This window comes from Jaculus jaculus, chromosome 1 (assembly GCF_020740685.1).
Source record: "Jaculus jaculus isolate mJacJac1 chromosome 1, mJacJac1.mat.Y.cur, whole genome shotgun sequence".
NCBI lineage: Eukaryota > Metazoa > Chordata > Mammalia > Rodentia > Dipodidae > Jaculus > Jaculus jaculus.
The window spans coordinates 311,025,840-311,040,246 of record NC_059102.1 but is presented as its reverse complement, the minus strand read 5'-3'; the positions used below and the strand labels follow the sequence as shown (position 1 = coordinate 311,040,246).

Sequence of the window (14,407 nt, the reverse complement as noted above, 5' to 3'; positions counted from 1 at the left end):
CCAGCAAGACTGGGCACTTGTGATATTTTTTATATGGACAGAGTTTATTGGACAAGTCAGACAACATAGTCCAATCCACAGCGGCCAAGTATCTCTCAGGGCTCATCTGTTATATGACAATGAAAAACCGCAAATCAGATGGTGTGGAGAGACGCTGGAGGCTCAGAGAGTCAGAAAAGCCAGACATAGTTGCTGTTATCCAAAAATAGGATCCGCAAACTGGAATTCTGAAAGGCTGGAGACCAAACGCTTTCATGTGACTTCAGTTTACAGGACTAGGAAAAGCATGGTCTATTTTGTATTTTTAGTTGTCATGACATGGTGAAATGATGGGAATCAGGCAAGGGTTTCATTAAGTTCTGGCCAGTACATACATGCAAGCCAGGTGACACTTTCTACAGATCACTTAGTGGCCTTGTTCACCACTGAGAAGAACAGCACAAGGGTAGATTTTCAAATCCTTTCTAACCGTGTAGACGGGGCTATTTGGGACAGAACCAAGTATACCCATATGGTAGAAAAGGACGTGGCTTTTGTTTTATTTCTTACATAATATTTTCACTAATACTTCGGTGTTTCTGCCACATTCCAACTGCATCTGCTATCTAGTGCCAAAAGTAACTTAATCCCTATCCTAAATCTCATTTTATTTATTTTCAGTAGTGTGAAAACAAACATGTAGCAAGATTACAGTGTTTATGCCTCCTTTTTAGCTCATGCAGCTCTAATCCTTCTGTTAATTAATGCCAGAGCCATAGCAAACTTATTAATTTCATCTTGGTTAAAAATATAGAGACGGCTCCTTGTGCTTTACTGGAATAACAATTTGACATTTGGAAGGTGTTCGTCGGGCAGGTTTCATTTAAGATATGGCAAAGAGACACAAAGCAGCAGTCAACACCAGGCAGTGATAACATGGCCAGTTCTAAATGTAATAATAAATTGACTAAACTGTCCATATAATGCTAGTCAAAGAGACTAAGGAGAACATGTAAGTCCCAAATAGAACGCGGAGAGATGCTCTCCCCATGCTGGAAAGCGGGCCGTTCAAAGGGGCACAGAGAGCAAAGCGGATCTGTTCTCTGTCCCCGGTGATATTTGTTTCAGAACATTTTCTTCACTGTGTTCTGAAAATCACCAAATTCCCCTGATCACAACACTGGTGTAGGTTTCCAGGAGCCTTCCCAGAGAACATGCTGCATGTTCCCAAGGGGTGGTCTGAAGCCTGTTGGGAACGAGACTGAGAAACCTTTCTACCTCTGTGCCCCCTGCCCACAAAGCCTCAATCCCTCTTTATTTCACCTATTTACAGCTCTAAGAAGCCGTTCCTGGCAATGGGAAAGCACATTGAAAATCCCATGTTTGAAAGAGATGTTTTAATAGTGAAACAGTGAAAGAAAGCAAAGATTTCCTACTTAGGGCAACTATTATTAAAACCCTCTGTTTACTAAAGAGACGTGGCAAATGTTGAATCTTCTTACTGTGGAAGTGGTGGCATCACCCCCTATAATTTATTCCCAACACTGTACAACTGGACTTAATAATTGAGTTGTTTTCATAATTTGAATAATTTGAATTTGATAAATTGAATAATTGAGATGTTTTCATAAATTTTTGGCCATGGGAATGAATATTTCAAAGTCATTATATCTCACTTATAAATATTATTTACTTGCCAAATAACTTTATTCACAAGACAAAATGGTGATTTAATATAAAATTGTTCTTATTTAAAAAAAAAATAGTACCTGGGGCTAGGGAAATGGCTGAGTGGTTAAGGTGTTTGCCTGTAAAGCCTAGGGACCCTAGTTCAATTCCTCAGGATCCATGTAAGCCAGAAGCAAAAGGGGCACAATCATCTGGAGTTCATCTGCAGTGGCTAGAGGCCCTGGTGTGCCCATTCTCTCTTTCTCTCTATCTACCTCTCCCTCCCTTCCTCCCTCCCTTTCTCTCTCTCTCTCTGTCTCTCTCTCACATGCGTGCGCACATGCACACACACACACGTAAATAAAATATTTTTTAAAAAATAATACCTAATTATTATCTCTAATGGTTTTTCAGAATTAGAAAGAACAAAAACATTGAAAAGCTCCCTCTGAAATTAGTAGCAGCCTTTTGGTTAATATAAAAGTTATAAATAAAAATGAAACTAAAAAGCAAGATGAATAATGAATGATCAGGAAAGTGCTTGTCACTGAAACCAAAATCCCAAAGCTATGTCCTAGCCAGGAAGAAGACAAAAGCTCCAAGAGTTGACAATATGAAAAAGAAATAACTTTTTCAAATGTGCTCCACTGAAGTAGCAATCAAGAGCTCCATCTCCTACTCTAAAAGCAAGACTCATCTCTCCTGTTCTAGTTCCCAGAATACCACTAATATCTCTACCCACTACCTAAGTTTACTTGAAAAATTTAAGTCTTTGATTCCAAGAAAGTTTAACCCAGGGACCTAGACAAATAAAAAGAGAAAACACTTCTAAGCAGGGAGTGTTTTCAATCACCCTCTAAAATTAAACCACAAAAGAAAGAAATAAGTCTGCCTGCATAAACACAGCCACGACCGTGGACGGTGTTCATTCTCAGCTAAGCCCCCTGCAATTTAACACAACCTTCAGTTTATTACCTAGCTGTGCATGACTTGTATATTCCTTAAATTTTATTGTAGCAGGAGCCAGGCCAACAGAAGACAAAATAGAGCAAAAAGCTAACAATTGCCTCTGTGATTTCATCTGTGGATTCCTTTTATGAGTCACTGTATGCCCAATTTTGATGGTCAACTAATGTCACAGTAATAAGACCACACTGGTTCCTCCTTATATACCTCCCATACTACCTTGATAAAGTGCAGAATGAGTTCATTACAGATCCTAATAGAAAGTATTATTACAGTCTTTTCACCAGGGCTGCCAATCTGCAGGTCAAAAGAAAGGCAAAAGAAAGCTCCAAGTGTATTGATCTCCACTTTCTCACAATTCAGTCCCTTTCATTGGAAAGTTGGTCTACTCCAAACAGAAAAGGAGAAAACATCAGCCGGCCCTTTGAGGAAAGGCTTCCCAAGACTGCGATCTGCTGACATGTGGGGAGTGATGATGGTGTGAGAACAGCTCTGATGACAGCAATACGACCCCACTCTGTTCCTAGGATGTCCAGAACAATCCAAGGAATAATGATAAACTTCATATGTGAAGGGAGAGGGCCCAGCCTGACCCACCAGCCGCCGGCACATGAAAGAAACAATATAAATGTGATTTAAATGTGGGAAGCCTTCCAGAAGGCTTAATTATCTATTGTATCGCCACATTTCCGTTATTCAGCAGTCTCTTCTGTCTCAGACTAAAGTCCAACTATAGCGTTTGTTTGGAACAACTTCAGGGAAAACTCCAAACTAACCAGATCACAGAGGACTCACTGAAATAAGGAACAACAGTTACATAAATATAAGTCTCTTATGCTGGAAAATATTTAGGTTGTCTGCTAACTTTCAGAAACATTGAAGACACTGGATCCAGACTTTTTAAACATCCTCACCTAGGGTATCCTAATGTTTTCTATCACATAGTACAACTTCACAGTGTTGTCCTCCCATTAACTACGTGTTTTTCTTTGAAGACATCATAAGCATCAAAGGTCACCTCCAGTTCTTAACTTCTGAGTGTTCATGAATCAGCGTTCTGCACTCGGGCTTTAAGTGCTTATTTGTTTGGGGTAATTGAAAGATAAAGTATTCCTAAGGGTGTCATAGTAGATGAGATAAATACTTAGTAAAACATGTTGAGGTTTCAAATGAACACTTGTGTCCAAGATGCCACTATCAATCAAACCTGACAGCATGAAGTGAAACAACTAGTTGACAGGATGGAATTTTCACTTTTTAAGTGAAGGCTTGGCACCACGGATACACAGCTAATAATTCAAACTCAAAGCTCAGGCCCCACTGCCAGAAAAGAGTAAGAATGGTCAAAATACATGGGACATACCTGCTTCCCTAAAATAACGTTTAGGATGGTCAACGAAGACTGCACATTAGCTACATATTCTTTCCTTTGAAATAATACATAAACATCATGAATTTTGGGAGGTGAAAGAATAATAATATTCTTTGTTTATTAAGTGCTCTGTAATTTACCAACATCATAGTCTTTCCACTTACCTTATATTCCCTTTCCATTTACTTTGTCTGGGCCTCAAGTTGTAAGAAACACACACACACACACACACACACACACACACACACAGAGCAAGAAAAGCTAATTTTACTAATGTCATAAAAAGACAAAGTGTTGGCTGTGACTGTTGCCCAAAATTGAGTTGTATTCTCTGAGGGATAAATATCTGGTTGTTCATGACAGCTTGTGGATGATATCTAGTCTGGTGTGCTAAGTGGAGGAGGCTTTCAGGAACCCCTTGATGGTTAGAATTAAACAGAAGGAAAAAGCTAAAAGCCTCCTGCAGGCAGGCTCTGAAATTTTTCTGATTATTCTCTTCTTGCCTCAACCAGTGTCTTGCATATGGAAGTTCTATAAAGGCTTGTTGAATAAAGGAATTTTCCTGAGCCCACTTAAAAAAAAAATAACACTGTTTCATTCTCTCTACAGCAAGTACCCTGCAGACTAATACCATTAAGAGTATCAAGTATATTAAAATCCTGCTTTGTTGAAAAAAGAATGGGATTGGGAGAGGGGATAGAGGAGGGGAAAAGGAATTTAAGAATGGAATAAATGAATTTAAAAAACAATTGATAGACTGCATGCAGACAAGTACTGATAATGTTCCAGAAGCCAAAGAGCCCAAACAAACTGATTTTGGACATCATGTTTCAGAAAATAGTTTTAAATTGGGATGAAAACCTTTCACTGGAGCACCAGCCCCTCTCTGAACACTGGAGCTCACACCCCTCCATGAAATCTTGGTTCTGGCCAACAGCTGGCAAGTCAGTCGATCCCTGCAATTTTCTCTTTGCAGAAATAGCTTTGTGAGGGGAGAACTGACCCTCTTGGGCTAATAAGCCCAAACTGCGCCAAACCTGGATGGCTGAAATGGAAGGGACATTGTTGTGTTAAGTGCTTCACAACAACTGTTTCTTCTCCTCTTGACACAGCCTGACTTCCTTAAAGGAGATTTGACTGGCCAGACAGCTGTGTTGACCCTTAAGCCTTCTTTGATTCCTGATTTTTTTTAACAAACAGAATAGAAATTCACAACCTAAATCCTTTCCTAAGCTCCAATACTTTTGAATTTGCTAGTGTTGGGCCTGAAGGATGTGGACATTTCAGTAATCCATAAGCAGAAAGATAAAGATTGAGCTCACACAATACCCAAACCTTCCCATGAAAAGCAAGAAAGAAAAAGCGAGCAATCAACCAGACACTTTATCCATAGGTAATTCTTGAAATGGGGTAGGCCAAATCTGCTTAATTACCTAAAAATCACACCTTGGCCACAAAGAGACAACCCAGAACAAGGCAGGCATACTTTCTTTGCAAATATATTAACCAGAATGATTGCTTCTGGGAATGGTCCTAAAGACATTTTTTTTTTTGGCATATTTCCGTATTGTCCAATTCATGTAAAATCAAGCATGTTTTTTTTTTAAGTTCTGGAAAAATATAATGCTATATTTCCAAAACAACAAAAATGTCTTGTGTCTCTCGACATGGTAGTAAAATTCAAGCATTTTATGTATGGAAAAGAAGCGCTGACTAGAGTGGGGTGGGGGGAGTTACTAGGTCTAATCACTTGGTCCGGGTTTAGAAAGCCTGAAAGCCCAACAATATGAAAACAAAAACTCTCTGTTCTTCCTTAGTGTGCTTGTTGTTGTTACAGAGAAACCTCTCCACCACATCCCTTGTCTTTGTGTGTTTTTAATAACGTTATAGGAACTACTTTCCTCACACACCCTCCTTTGATTAGCTCTACATAGCGCCTGCCCCCAATGCACGAGTGACACATGCAGAATTCTTCTCCGCACGCACGCGTGGTCGACATATCCAGTTCTGGTGTACAAAATCGGAGACCTGTATTTCAGCCACTTTTCTTTCCTCCAAAAGTTCCATGCCCCCTAAAGCCAAGGTCCCTTTGAATTAGCCATTTACAAAATATAAAGCCAAAGGCTCCTTTGGTCCCTCACTGAGAGAATAAGGAAATCTTTAACCCACACACCCTGACGCATTTCAGAAATCTAGGTTCCAAATGACCCACTCTGGGCCTCCGGGTTCTCTGCAGAACACACCACAACACTGATGCCGACAGGAAGGAATCAAACCTGCTGCGGAGTAGCTAGGAATGAAGTTAGGGGCAGGAGACGGGTCCAACCTCTGACCTAGCAACTGCACCCAAGGGCTTTTGAGACAACCTGAGGATGCAGCGAGCAGATAAGCAAAGCGGCCCGACTAAGCAGCAGCCTCGTTCCCGTGCCCACTGCGTCCACTCCAGAGGACAAACCCGAGCAGGTAATGCGCCTTGGGCCGGAAACCATCGAATCCACAGCACCTCACCACCAGGCACAAACCCAAGGGTAGCGCGGATACTTGGTAAGATGGAGGGCAAAGCAGCTCGGAGACGTGGGTCATTGGTAGCCCGCAGGGCACCCCGGTGAAACCAGGCCTAAGCTTGAAGGTGTCACGGGCCCACAGAAAACGGGCTCTAGGAACGGCTGGTTTGGGAGGAGGAAGGGACTACAAACTAAGCGATCCACCAAGAAAGGAGGTAACAGCGCGCTCTTCTGCGTGCCTGGGGCCAAGGTGGTGCGCCCTGGCAGGAAAACCCCGTCCCTGAGGCGTGTACCGGACTCGGGGGAACGCTTGCTTTGCAGAAGAGGAGGAGGGTGAGGGAGGACAGTCTCCAGTGCGCACCGGCGCCAGGGCTTTGGGGACACTGGCGGCGCAGCCACTTACTTCTCATAGTCGTACTTGCAGTACAGCTTCTTGTCCCGGTAGAAGCAGGTGGTCTCCAGGGGCTCTTTGCAGGAGGCGCACTGCACGCACTGCTCGTGCCAGAAGCTGTCGTTGAGCCGCAGCAGAAACCTGTCCGAGATGACCCGCTGACAGCCCTCGCAGACAGACTTGGGGCTCACCGCTCTGCCTGCAGCCGCAACAGACGGTCGCCGGTGAGCCGCGCATCCCTGCCCGCTCGCGAGGGCTCCACACGCACGGAGCTCCCCCGGGCCCGCCACCCCCCCCCCCCCAGGAAGCCCGCGAGCAGCAGTCAAGCCGAGACTTGGAAAAAATCAAACCAAGTTGCGTTCCTATGGCACGGACTAAGTGGCAAGGTTTAAATTCTAGCAGGGGAGGGGACGGAAACCGATAGGTGTCCTCTAATTAATCTGTCTGACCCAGGTATGGGCACTAGCATTTGTGAATCCAGTAAAATTAGATTACAAATAAATGTTGCCCCCCAGGGCTATCACGTCATTAATTACTGTGTTTATGCCTTTTGACTATTTTTAAATCAGTAAAAATTATTTGCTTGCTATTGTATTCTCTCTTTTTTTTTTTTGTAGAGAAACTTCATCCCCCCCCCCCTTTTCTTCCAAAATAGTCCTGTGGGTACAGAAAATACAGTCTCGCCTCAGACAAATCCAGTACTGTTCAAGTCAATGAGCCCTAAAGTGCTATACGTTGTCTAGCGTGCAAATTGCAAATGGGGTTTTCACAATTAAGAAGACGTGTCAAGATAAACGGAAGGGAACAAAAATAGCCGGAGCGAGCGAGCGAGCGAGCGCCCTGCGACGCTGCAAAGTCACGGCAGTGGTAGGAGATGTCTGTCCCGCGCTCTGCATGTGTGAGTGGAGCGACAAACCCTCTCAGCGCACTCGGGGAGCCCTCTCAGCTCTACCCCTCCAGCTTTTTAAATGTTTGTGTCCCTGTCGTTTGCTAGTGAGGGGGTGCTGCTTTTGGGGGGTGGAGAAGGAGGGCTCAGCCGTCTTTGTTGCACATTTCACAACGATTTAAAGCCCTTTTCCAATTATAAGAACATTCTTGCATGCGTGTCCCAAAGGGCTGACCCTCCTCCATTTCCAACGTACGCTCCTCTGGCAGAACAGGTTGTATTATTACGGGGCAAGAGACAGGTAACGAGAAAGGCTAGAAAAAGCATCCTTTGTTGTCAGTTTTTTAAATTTTTATTTTCTTTGTGCTGAGTCTCAGCATCCCAGGCCACAACTCCGGCATCAGAGGCAACGTGGGTCAGGGCGGGCCACGCCACGCGCAGAACGAAAAGTGACGCCAACCATGGTCTTAAGCCTGCGCTCTTGCAAGGCTGGACAGAGACCTGACGTTTTCAAAAGCGAGACTGACCGATGAAAGGCCAGAGGAGGTGATTTTGCTTTATCTGGAGTGTGTAATTTCTCTCTGCTTCTCCAGTCAAAAAGTCTCATCCTCTTTGCCTTCAACGTACTCTAGAGGTTCCCAGTGAGGGAAAGGGACAAGAGTTTTAAATGACGAAACGAAAAATCTCTCCAGCAGAAAGAAGGAAAAGAAAAGAAAGAAGAAAAGATCCTTTCCCACAACTTGGAAAGCACCAAGGGTAGACCCCAAACAACAACTCCTGGCCTGACTTCTGGAAGACTTAAGTGTGTTATTTTTCCAAGTCCCTTGACTGCCGGCTCCTAGGCGGTTGGGAAAGGTTGAACGGGGTGGGGGTGGGAGGGAGAAGGTTCTTGCCGACCTGGGATCCGGCTTCAGTTAATTAAAGCCCAGCCTAGGACCCCGCCGAGCAAGCTAATCCCTGCGCAGCGCTGCCCACCCGCCCGGAAAAGCCTCTCGGCCATGCCCGAGACTAAATTGGGGCTGGAGTTGGTGGGGGGCGAGAAGCCGCCTCGAACTTGGTCGCTCAGGGCTTCAGCCCGCTGATGGCCACCGAGAAACGGATGGCACTTAGGAGCCGTCGATCAGTTCCATGATTAAAAATCCAGCCCTGGGTATTTTTAATCACTTGCCACTCAAATGCCATTGAACACGCTCACCCGCCCCTCGAGGCTTTGGGGAATTTGATGCTAGGTTAGTGAGGCCTGAGGAGGCTATGGTAAAGATGGCTCACCAGGGCGGACAGACAGACCGGGGGCTGGGGGGGGGGGGGGGTTTACTGCTTCCACGAAGAATAGCAATAGCTCCCCATCTCCATCTCTGGTCGGGTACCAGAAAGTTGGTCACCTGGGCTCTGGGCCTGACAGCAGAAGGGTGCGCCCAAGGCGCACAGGCACGAACACTTACCCAACAGCGAAGAGAAGGAAGCCGAGGTTTCAATCGCGCTTTGAAAGTTCTCTTCCATCTTGAGGCCATCCAACATATTCGGGCCGAGCCAGAAGGACCTGTGGGAGGGAGAAAAGGATGCTTTTTGCTTCCCTTCCCCTGGGGTCTCCCAGGCTCTCAGCTGCTGCACTCCTGGGAAAGGACGACAGGACTGCCCTGGGCGACAGGAATGAGCCCAGCCCAGAGGACCGAGTCCAGCCACGAGAGAAGTGCGGTGGGAGGAGAGAGTCAAGTCACCGCGCACAGCTCGAGCTGAGCTGATTTCACTCGAAGTCAACGCGTTATGTACTTAGGCCTCCGCCCCCCAACTGGGACTCTCCTTCTCCTATCCCCCACCCCCACCTCTGTCCCCAGGTTTCCCATCCCAAGACCGACTCCGCCCCAACTTACACTAATGTGGGCCCTAGGGGCGTCTTGGCAGGATTTCGGCTAGTGGGTAAAATACAGATAAAAAGCAAGGGTGCCCTTCCTCTCTGGCCAGGCCCAAACAAGCACTAGGGACGAGTGGGTCTGCAACCCCATGCCCCTGCCACGCCGTTTCGGGCCCTCACCTGCCCGGGGCTGGAGCGAAGCAGAATGAGGAACTCGGAGATGGTCCCGCCTGCTTCCGTACTCCTGGCGCTGCGCTCGGCTGGGGGGCGCTCGGGAGTGGGCGTGCGGGGCGCGCGGGGAGGTCCTCCCGCCGGTCGGCCAGTGCCGGGAATGTGTGCAGGAGCAAAGGAGTCGCCTCGGGGAGGAGCCGCGGCTGGCCCGGCTCCCTCTTGGATGCATTTCAAATCAACTTTCAGAAACGCGCCCGCGCGAGCGGGCGCCTAGGAAAGGGCAGCCTTCCTTACCTGATGGGCGAACCCGCCGCCGGGGTCTGGAGCCGAGAGAAGATGCGGAGTACCGCGAGAAGCTTCGGCTGAGGACGGCGTCGAGGTCCCGGAGAGGCTGCAGCCGGAGCAGCCGCCCCGGCTCTGGCGCGCCCCGGGAGAGAGCCGGAGCGAACGCCGGCCCCTGGCTCTGCTCCGGGTCGGGACGTGGCCACGAGCGGCCGGCCTTCCCGAGACGTCCCGCTAGCCCGTGTCGTCGCTATCGTTGGGGACCAGCGGGGGTCGGATGCTTCTCCGAGACCGCGAGAGCGAGCGGAGGTCCAGGGTCCCGGGTGCAAGTGGGCTCTGCCTCTCGGAGGACGATCCCGCGGCTGCTGACAGTGGCCGCTGGCTGCGTGCGCGGCCCAGGCAAGGGGGTGGGGTGCGCAGGGCGGGGGACTGGGAGCGCGTCCCGTGGCTGGGCCGCCGCGCTCGGCTTCCCAGCTTGGCGGCTCGGCCCACCTCGAGGCTGCAGCCCCTCTGCTGCCGTGAACTCGGGGACACGCGGTATTTCCTCCCCTCTGCCCGCCCGTCAGGGTTACTTGGGGGGCTGCGCCCTAGCAGAGATCTCCGTTCCGCCCAGAGCTCGCGGGCGGGCTGGCTGCCCCGTCGTCCTTCGGTCACTGCTAGTGACCACTGCCCGGCAGTCCTCACCTGGAGGTCCGGGGAAGAGCTTGCCGGGAGCTATCTTCTGCCCTAGAAGCTCCGAGCTCTTCGGACCGGCATCCCACCTAACTCCCGCAAGTGCCTAACTTCCTGCGGGCTCCAAACCCGCTCACCGTTTCCCGTGGACACTGGCTCTTTGCTGAGATGCGTAGACAGGTGCCTTAGGACCCACCAGCAAACCTCGGAGGCAGGTTCCCGGTAGGTAAGGCTCCGACTGCCTCACGGAAAACTTACCACGGCACGGGGTAGGGGTACATTCTTAGGGAACGAAGTTGGGGGGGTTGTGAATTGTAACTTTCTCACAGTGACAGCTCTCTTGGAACAGCAAGATTCTTCTTACTCCACGCCAAGAAGCGCGTCCAGAGCCTAGTGGCTCCATCAACAGATCACAGCGTTGGCTAAGGTTTCTCAGACATCTGTACCACACTTGGCTACGTAGTGAACTCAACTCATTTAATCTTTACAACTTAAGGTGGAGACAATTATGACCTCTATGTTCTAGGTAAAGGAAATGGGACACCTTGGTCCGTGAAATCCCTACCCTGTCACGTGAATACCAGAGGAAGGTCCAGCCCAATGGCTCCCTCAGTTCCTAAAGTGAGCGGAACCGAGTTAGAATTATCAGGCACTCTGGCAAGGAGAGCCCAGGCAGAGAGGCCACATGGCAAAGGTTTTCATCTTCCTCTCCAAGGGCGGGACCGCTGTCTATGTTTAAAGCAAATGGAAAGGCAGCAAGCTCTCCACTGTGAGCAGTGCCATCCGCCCCCTCCCCCCCCCCCCCGCACCCCTTCATTCTAAGAGCTTTCTATCAACCGGCAGGAGCCGAACTCTAACTGCGGACGGCACAGGAAAGGGCCCGGAGTGAAATACCTTGTATTTGCGTTCTGTTTTATTCTCGCCAGGGCTCACTCACATACATGATTTTGCTTGATCTTTACGACAAACCTGTGAGGTCAGCAGAATAAACAGTTTTATCCATTGTTCCAGAAAAGTCTTTGGGGCTTACTGTAGACTGGAGATTTTTCTCTGCTGTTGCGCAGGTGGCAAGTGACCTGTCTTCTGACACCTGACCTTTGTCCTTTGCTCCATCCTAGATAGAGCAGGGCATGAAAGATATAGATAAATTATACATGTTCTTGGGATACCAGGTAGAATAGAAATTTGGAAAGACAAAAAGAGCAGACCAAATAATATAAGGAATATTTTTAAGTGCCTGGCTGAGTTTTGGTTTAACTAAAGGTCTTGAATTTATGAAACATGTTTAACTAGTGGGAAGAATATCCATTTGAGCGACTATCCTGAAAGTGGAGAGCTTATCCTCTGACCTGAGAGCCCAGTTTTTTTCAGAGGAGGTCTTTGCATCTGGAGGTAGCTTAATTCATATAGATTACCTAAGTTTGTAGTGGGACTGACTTTCCCCAACTGGCTTGGGCACTTTGGATAGGGGTCTATGTGTCATAGCCCCATTATAATTCTACTGTTCTTAGCACAGAGCCAGGCACATACATGTGATTAAATAGTGTGTATTTGGCTGAGAGATGAGTGAACCTCTTGCTTTAATCTGAAGCCCTTAAGGGAAGGGTAAATAACAAAAGGCCCCAGTTCTACTGCTAGCTCTGGCCCTGAGATGGGGCCATCAGTTCACCTTTCTGGACACCAACAACTCCTCTTCAGAACAGTAGTCCTGTACTGTATGATCTGTAAGACCCTCAGGCTGAGGTTGGTGAAAATGGACTGACTTTGACTTGGGGAAATAGAATTGCTCCTTGGAGTATACTGTGAGGTGTCTGTCTAGGTGCAGCTTAGTTGATGAGTATTAACCACTAGAGATACAACATCTGGGCCAAGCATGGGTGATGCACATCTATGACGCCAGCACTTGGGAAGCTGAGACAAGAGGACTGTAAGTAAGTTCAAGGCCAGCCTGTGCTACATAGTAAGATCCTGTCTGTGGGGGGGGGGGGGAAGCCAACATGTTTTTTTAGTTGGCATAATGTCTTTTATGATTCATTTGACTTCTCCCAGTGAGCTGGGAGCCAGGCATGGCTCCCATACTCCCAGGACTGACACTCTGTGATTTTACCTTTTCCTCCTTTTTTTTTTTTTTTTTTTTTTTTCCGAGATAGGGTTTCACTCTAGCCCAGACTGACCTGGAATTCACTATGTAGTCTCAGACTGGCCTCAAACTCACAGTGATCCTCATACTTCGGCCTCCCAAGTGCTAAGATTAAGGGTTTAGACCACCACACCTGGATTGACTTTAACTTTTAAAAATATTTTTATTTATTTATTCATTTGAGAGAGAAAGAGGCAAAGAGAGGGGGAACGGATGTGCCAGGGCCTCCAGATGCATGCACCACCTTGTGCATTTGGCTTACGTGAGTTGTGAGGAATCAAACCTGGGTCTTTGGCTTTGCAGGCAAGCATCTTCTCTCCAGCCTGATTTTGCCTTTTTAATGAAAGAAAGGGCTGCAGAACCATAACCCAGAAGCTCTTGTGGAAGCATAAGGCATATTCTCACTCTTCAAAAAGGTATTATTTTATCCTGAAAATCCGTGGACTCAAGGCAAGTAGACTTCAGAAAGGACCCCAGAATAATTCTTTTTGGAGTCATAAGTGAGCTTCAAGCTCATGGGTCAAACCATGTAGTCTGTAATAGGTGGAAACTTGCTTCTGTAGAGCGGTCATCCACTGGGGGTCCTTGGTTGTCTTGGACTGGCCATTTGAAAACTCAAGTCCAGAGCCACAATGATAGCTCAGTCAGTCAGGCGCTTGCCTCACAACATGAGAACTAGAGCTTGATCCACTGAGCCTACATGAAATGCCAGGTATGGTGGCATATGACTCTAATCCCAGTGCTGGAAAAGCAGAGACAGAAGGAATCCCTGAGGTTCACTGGCCTAATTGATGAATTCCAAGTCAGTGAGAGAGAACTTGTATCAAAGGATGTGGATGGCATTCCTGAGGGTGACAGCCATGACTGTCTTCTGACCACCACACACCTGTACACATGAACAAACACAATGAAAGAGAGAGACACAGGAAGAGGGAAGGAGGGGGAAGGGAGGAATCCTTCCTGCTTCCAAAGGGAAGGCTGTCCTCTGCGTCCTATGTAATCTTCTCTGATCCTGGTCCACATTTTCCATGTCTCTCAACAACTATGATGCCCAGACCTGTGGCACCTTTCTGATGATGTTATCTTCATGGCTTCTTCATGTGCCCTCCTGAAAGATTGAAACACCCACTAACATGGCTTGAGTTTGTATCCATATTGGGAAGGACTGAGGTTGGCTTGCAAAGTGCACATAGTTAACAAATCTCGTCAGTCCTTTCTTCGACAAACCGCTGGCAGCATATAAGCCTGCTACATGCCAATTTGTATAGTTGACGTTTCCATACAATCAGCGTCTGGACCCATGTGTGGATGCCTGTACTCTTTTCTGTCAAGATCTTCCTGTGAAGAGACAAGCAGCATTTCACACCCCAGAACCTTGCAACTCAGGGTCCAACAGATCTAGGGACTGTGTCTCAGCCTAGTACTCGTTCTTAACAGGAAATAGAGGGTCTGTGTTAGTAAGCTGTGATTATTTTGTTGTTGCTGCTGTAACAAAATTCCTGGTTAACAGAAGCTTAAGGAAAG

General features: G+C 47.4%; 1 protein-coding gene across 1 annotated transcript in view; it reads right to left on the bottom strand.

The window, feature by feature from the left end:
- Positions 1–9,765, bottom strand: part of Lmx1a (LIM homeobox transcription factor 1 alpha) — a 157,175-nt gene extending 147,410 nt beyond the window's left edge. Inside the window, exons 1-3 of the mRNA XM_045131549.1 lie at positions 9,638–9,765; positions 9,209–9,306; positions 6,893–7,079 (exon numbers count right to left, since the gene is read on the bottom strand). Coding sequence (XP_044987484.1) covers positions 6,893–7,079; positions 9,209–9,284 — 263 coding nt within the window. The 5' untranslated portion in view covers positions 9,285–9,306; positions 9,638–9,765. The remainder of the gene's footprint in view (positions 1–6,892; positions 7,080–9,208; positions 9,307–9,637) is intronic.
- Between the last annotated feature and the right edge of the window lie 4,642 nt (positions 9,766–14,407).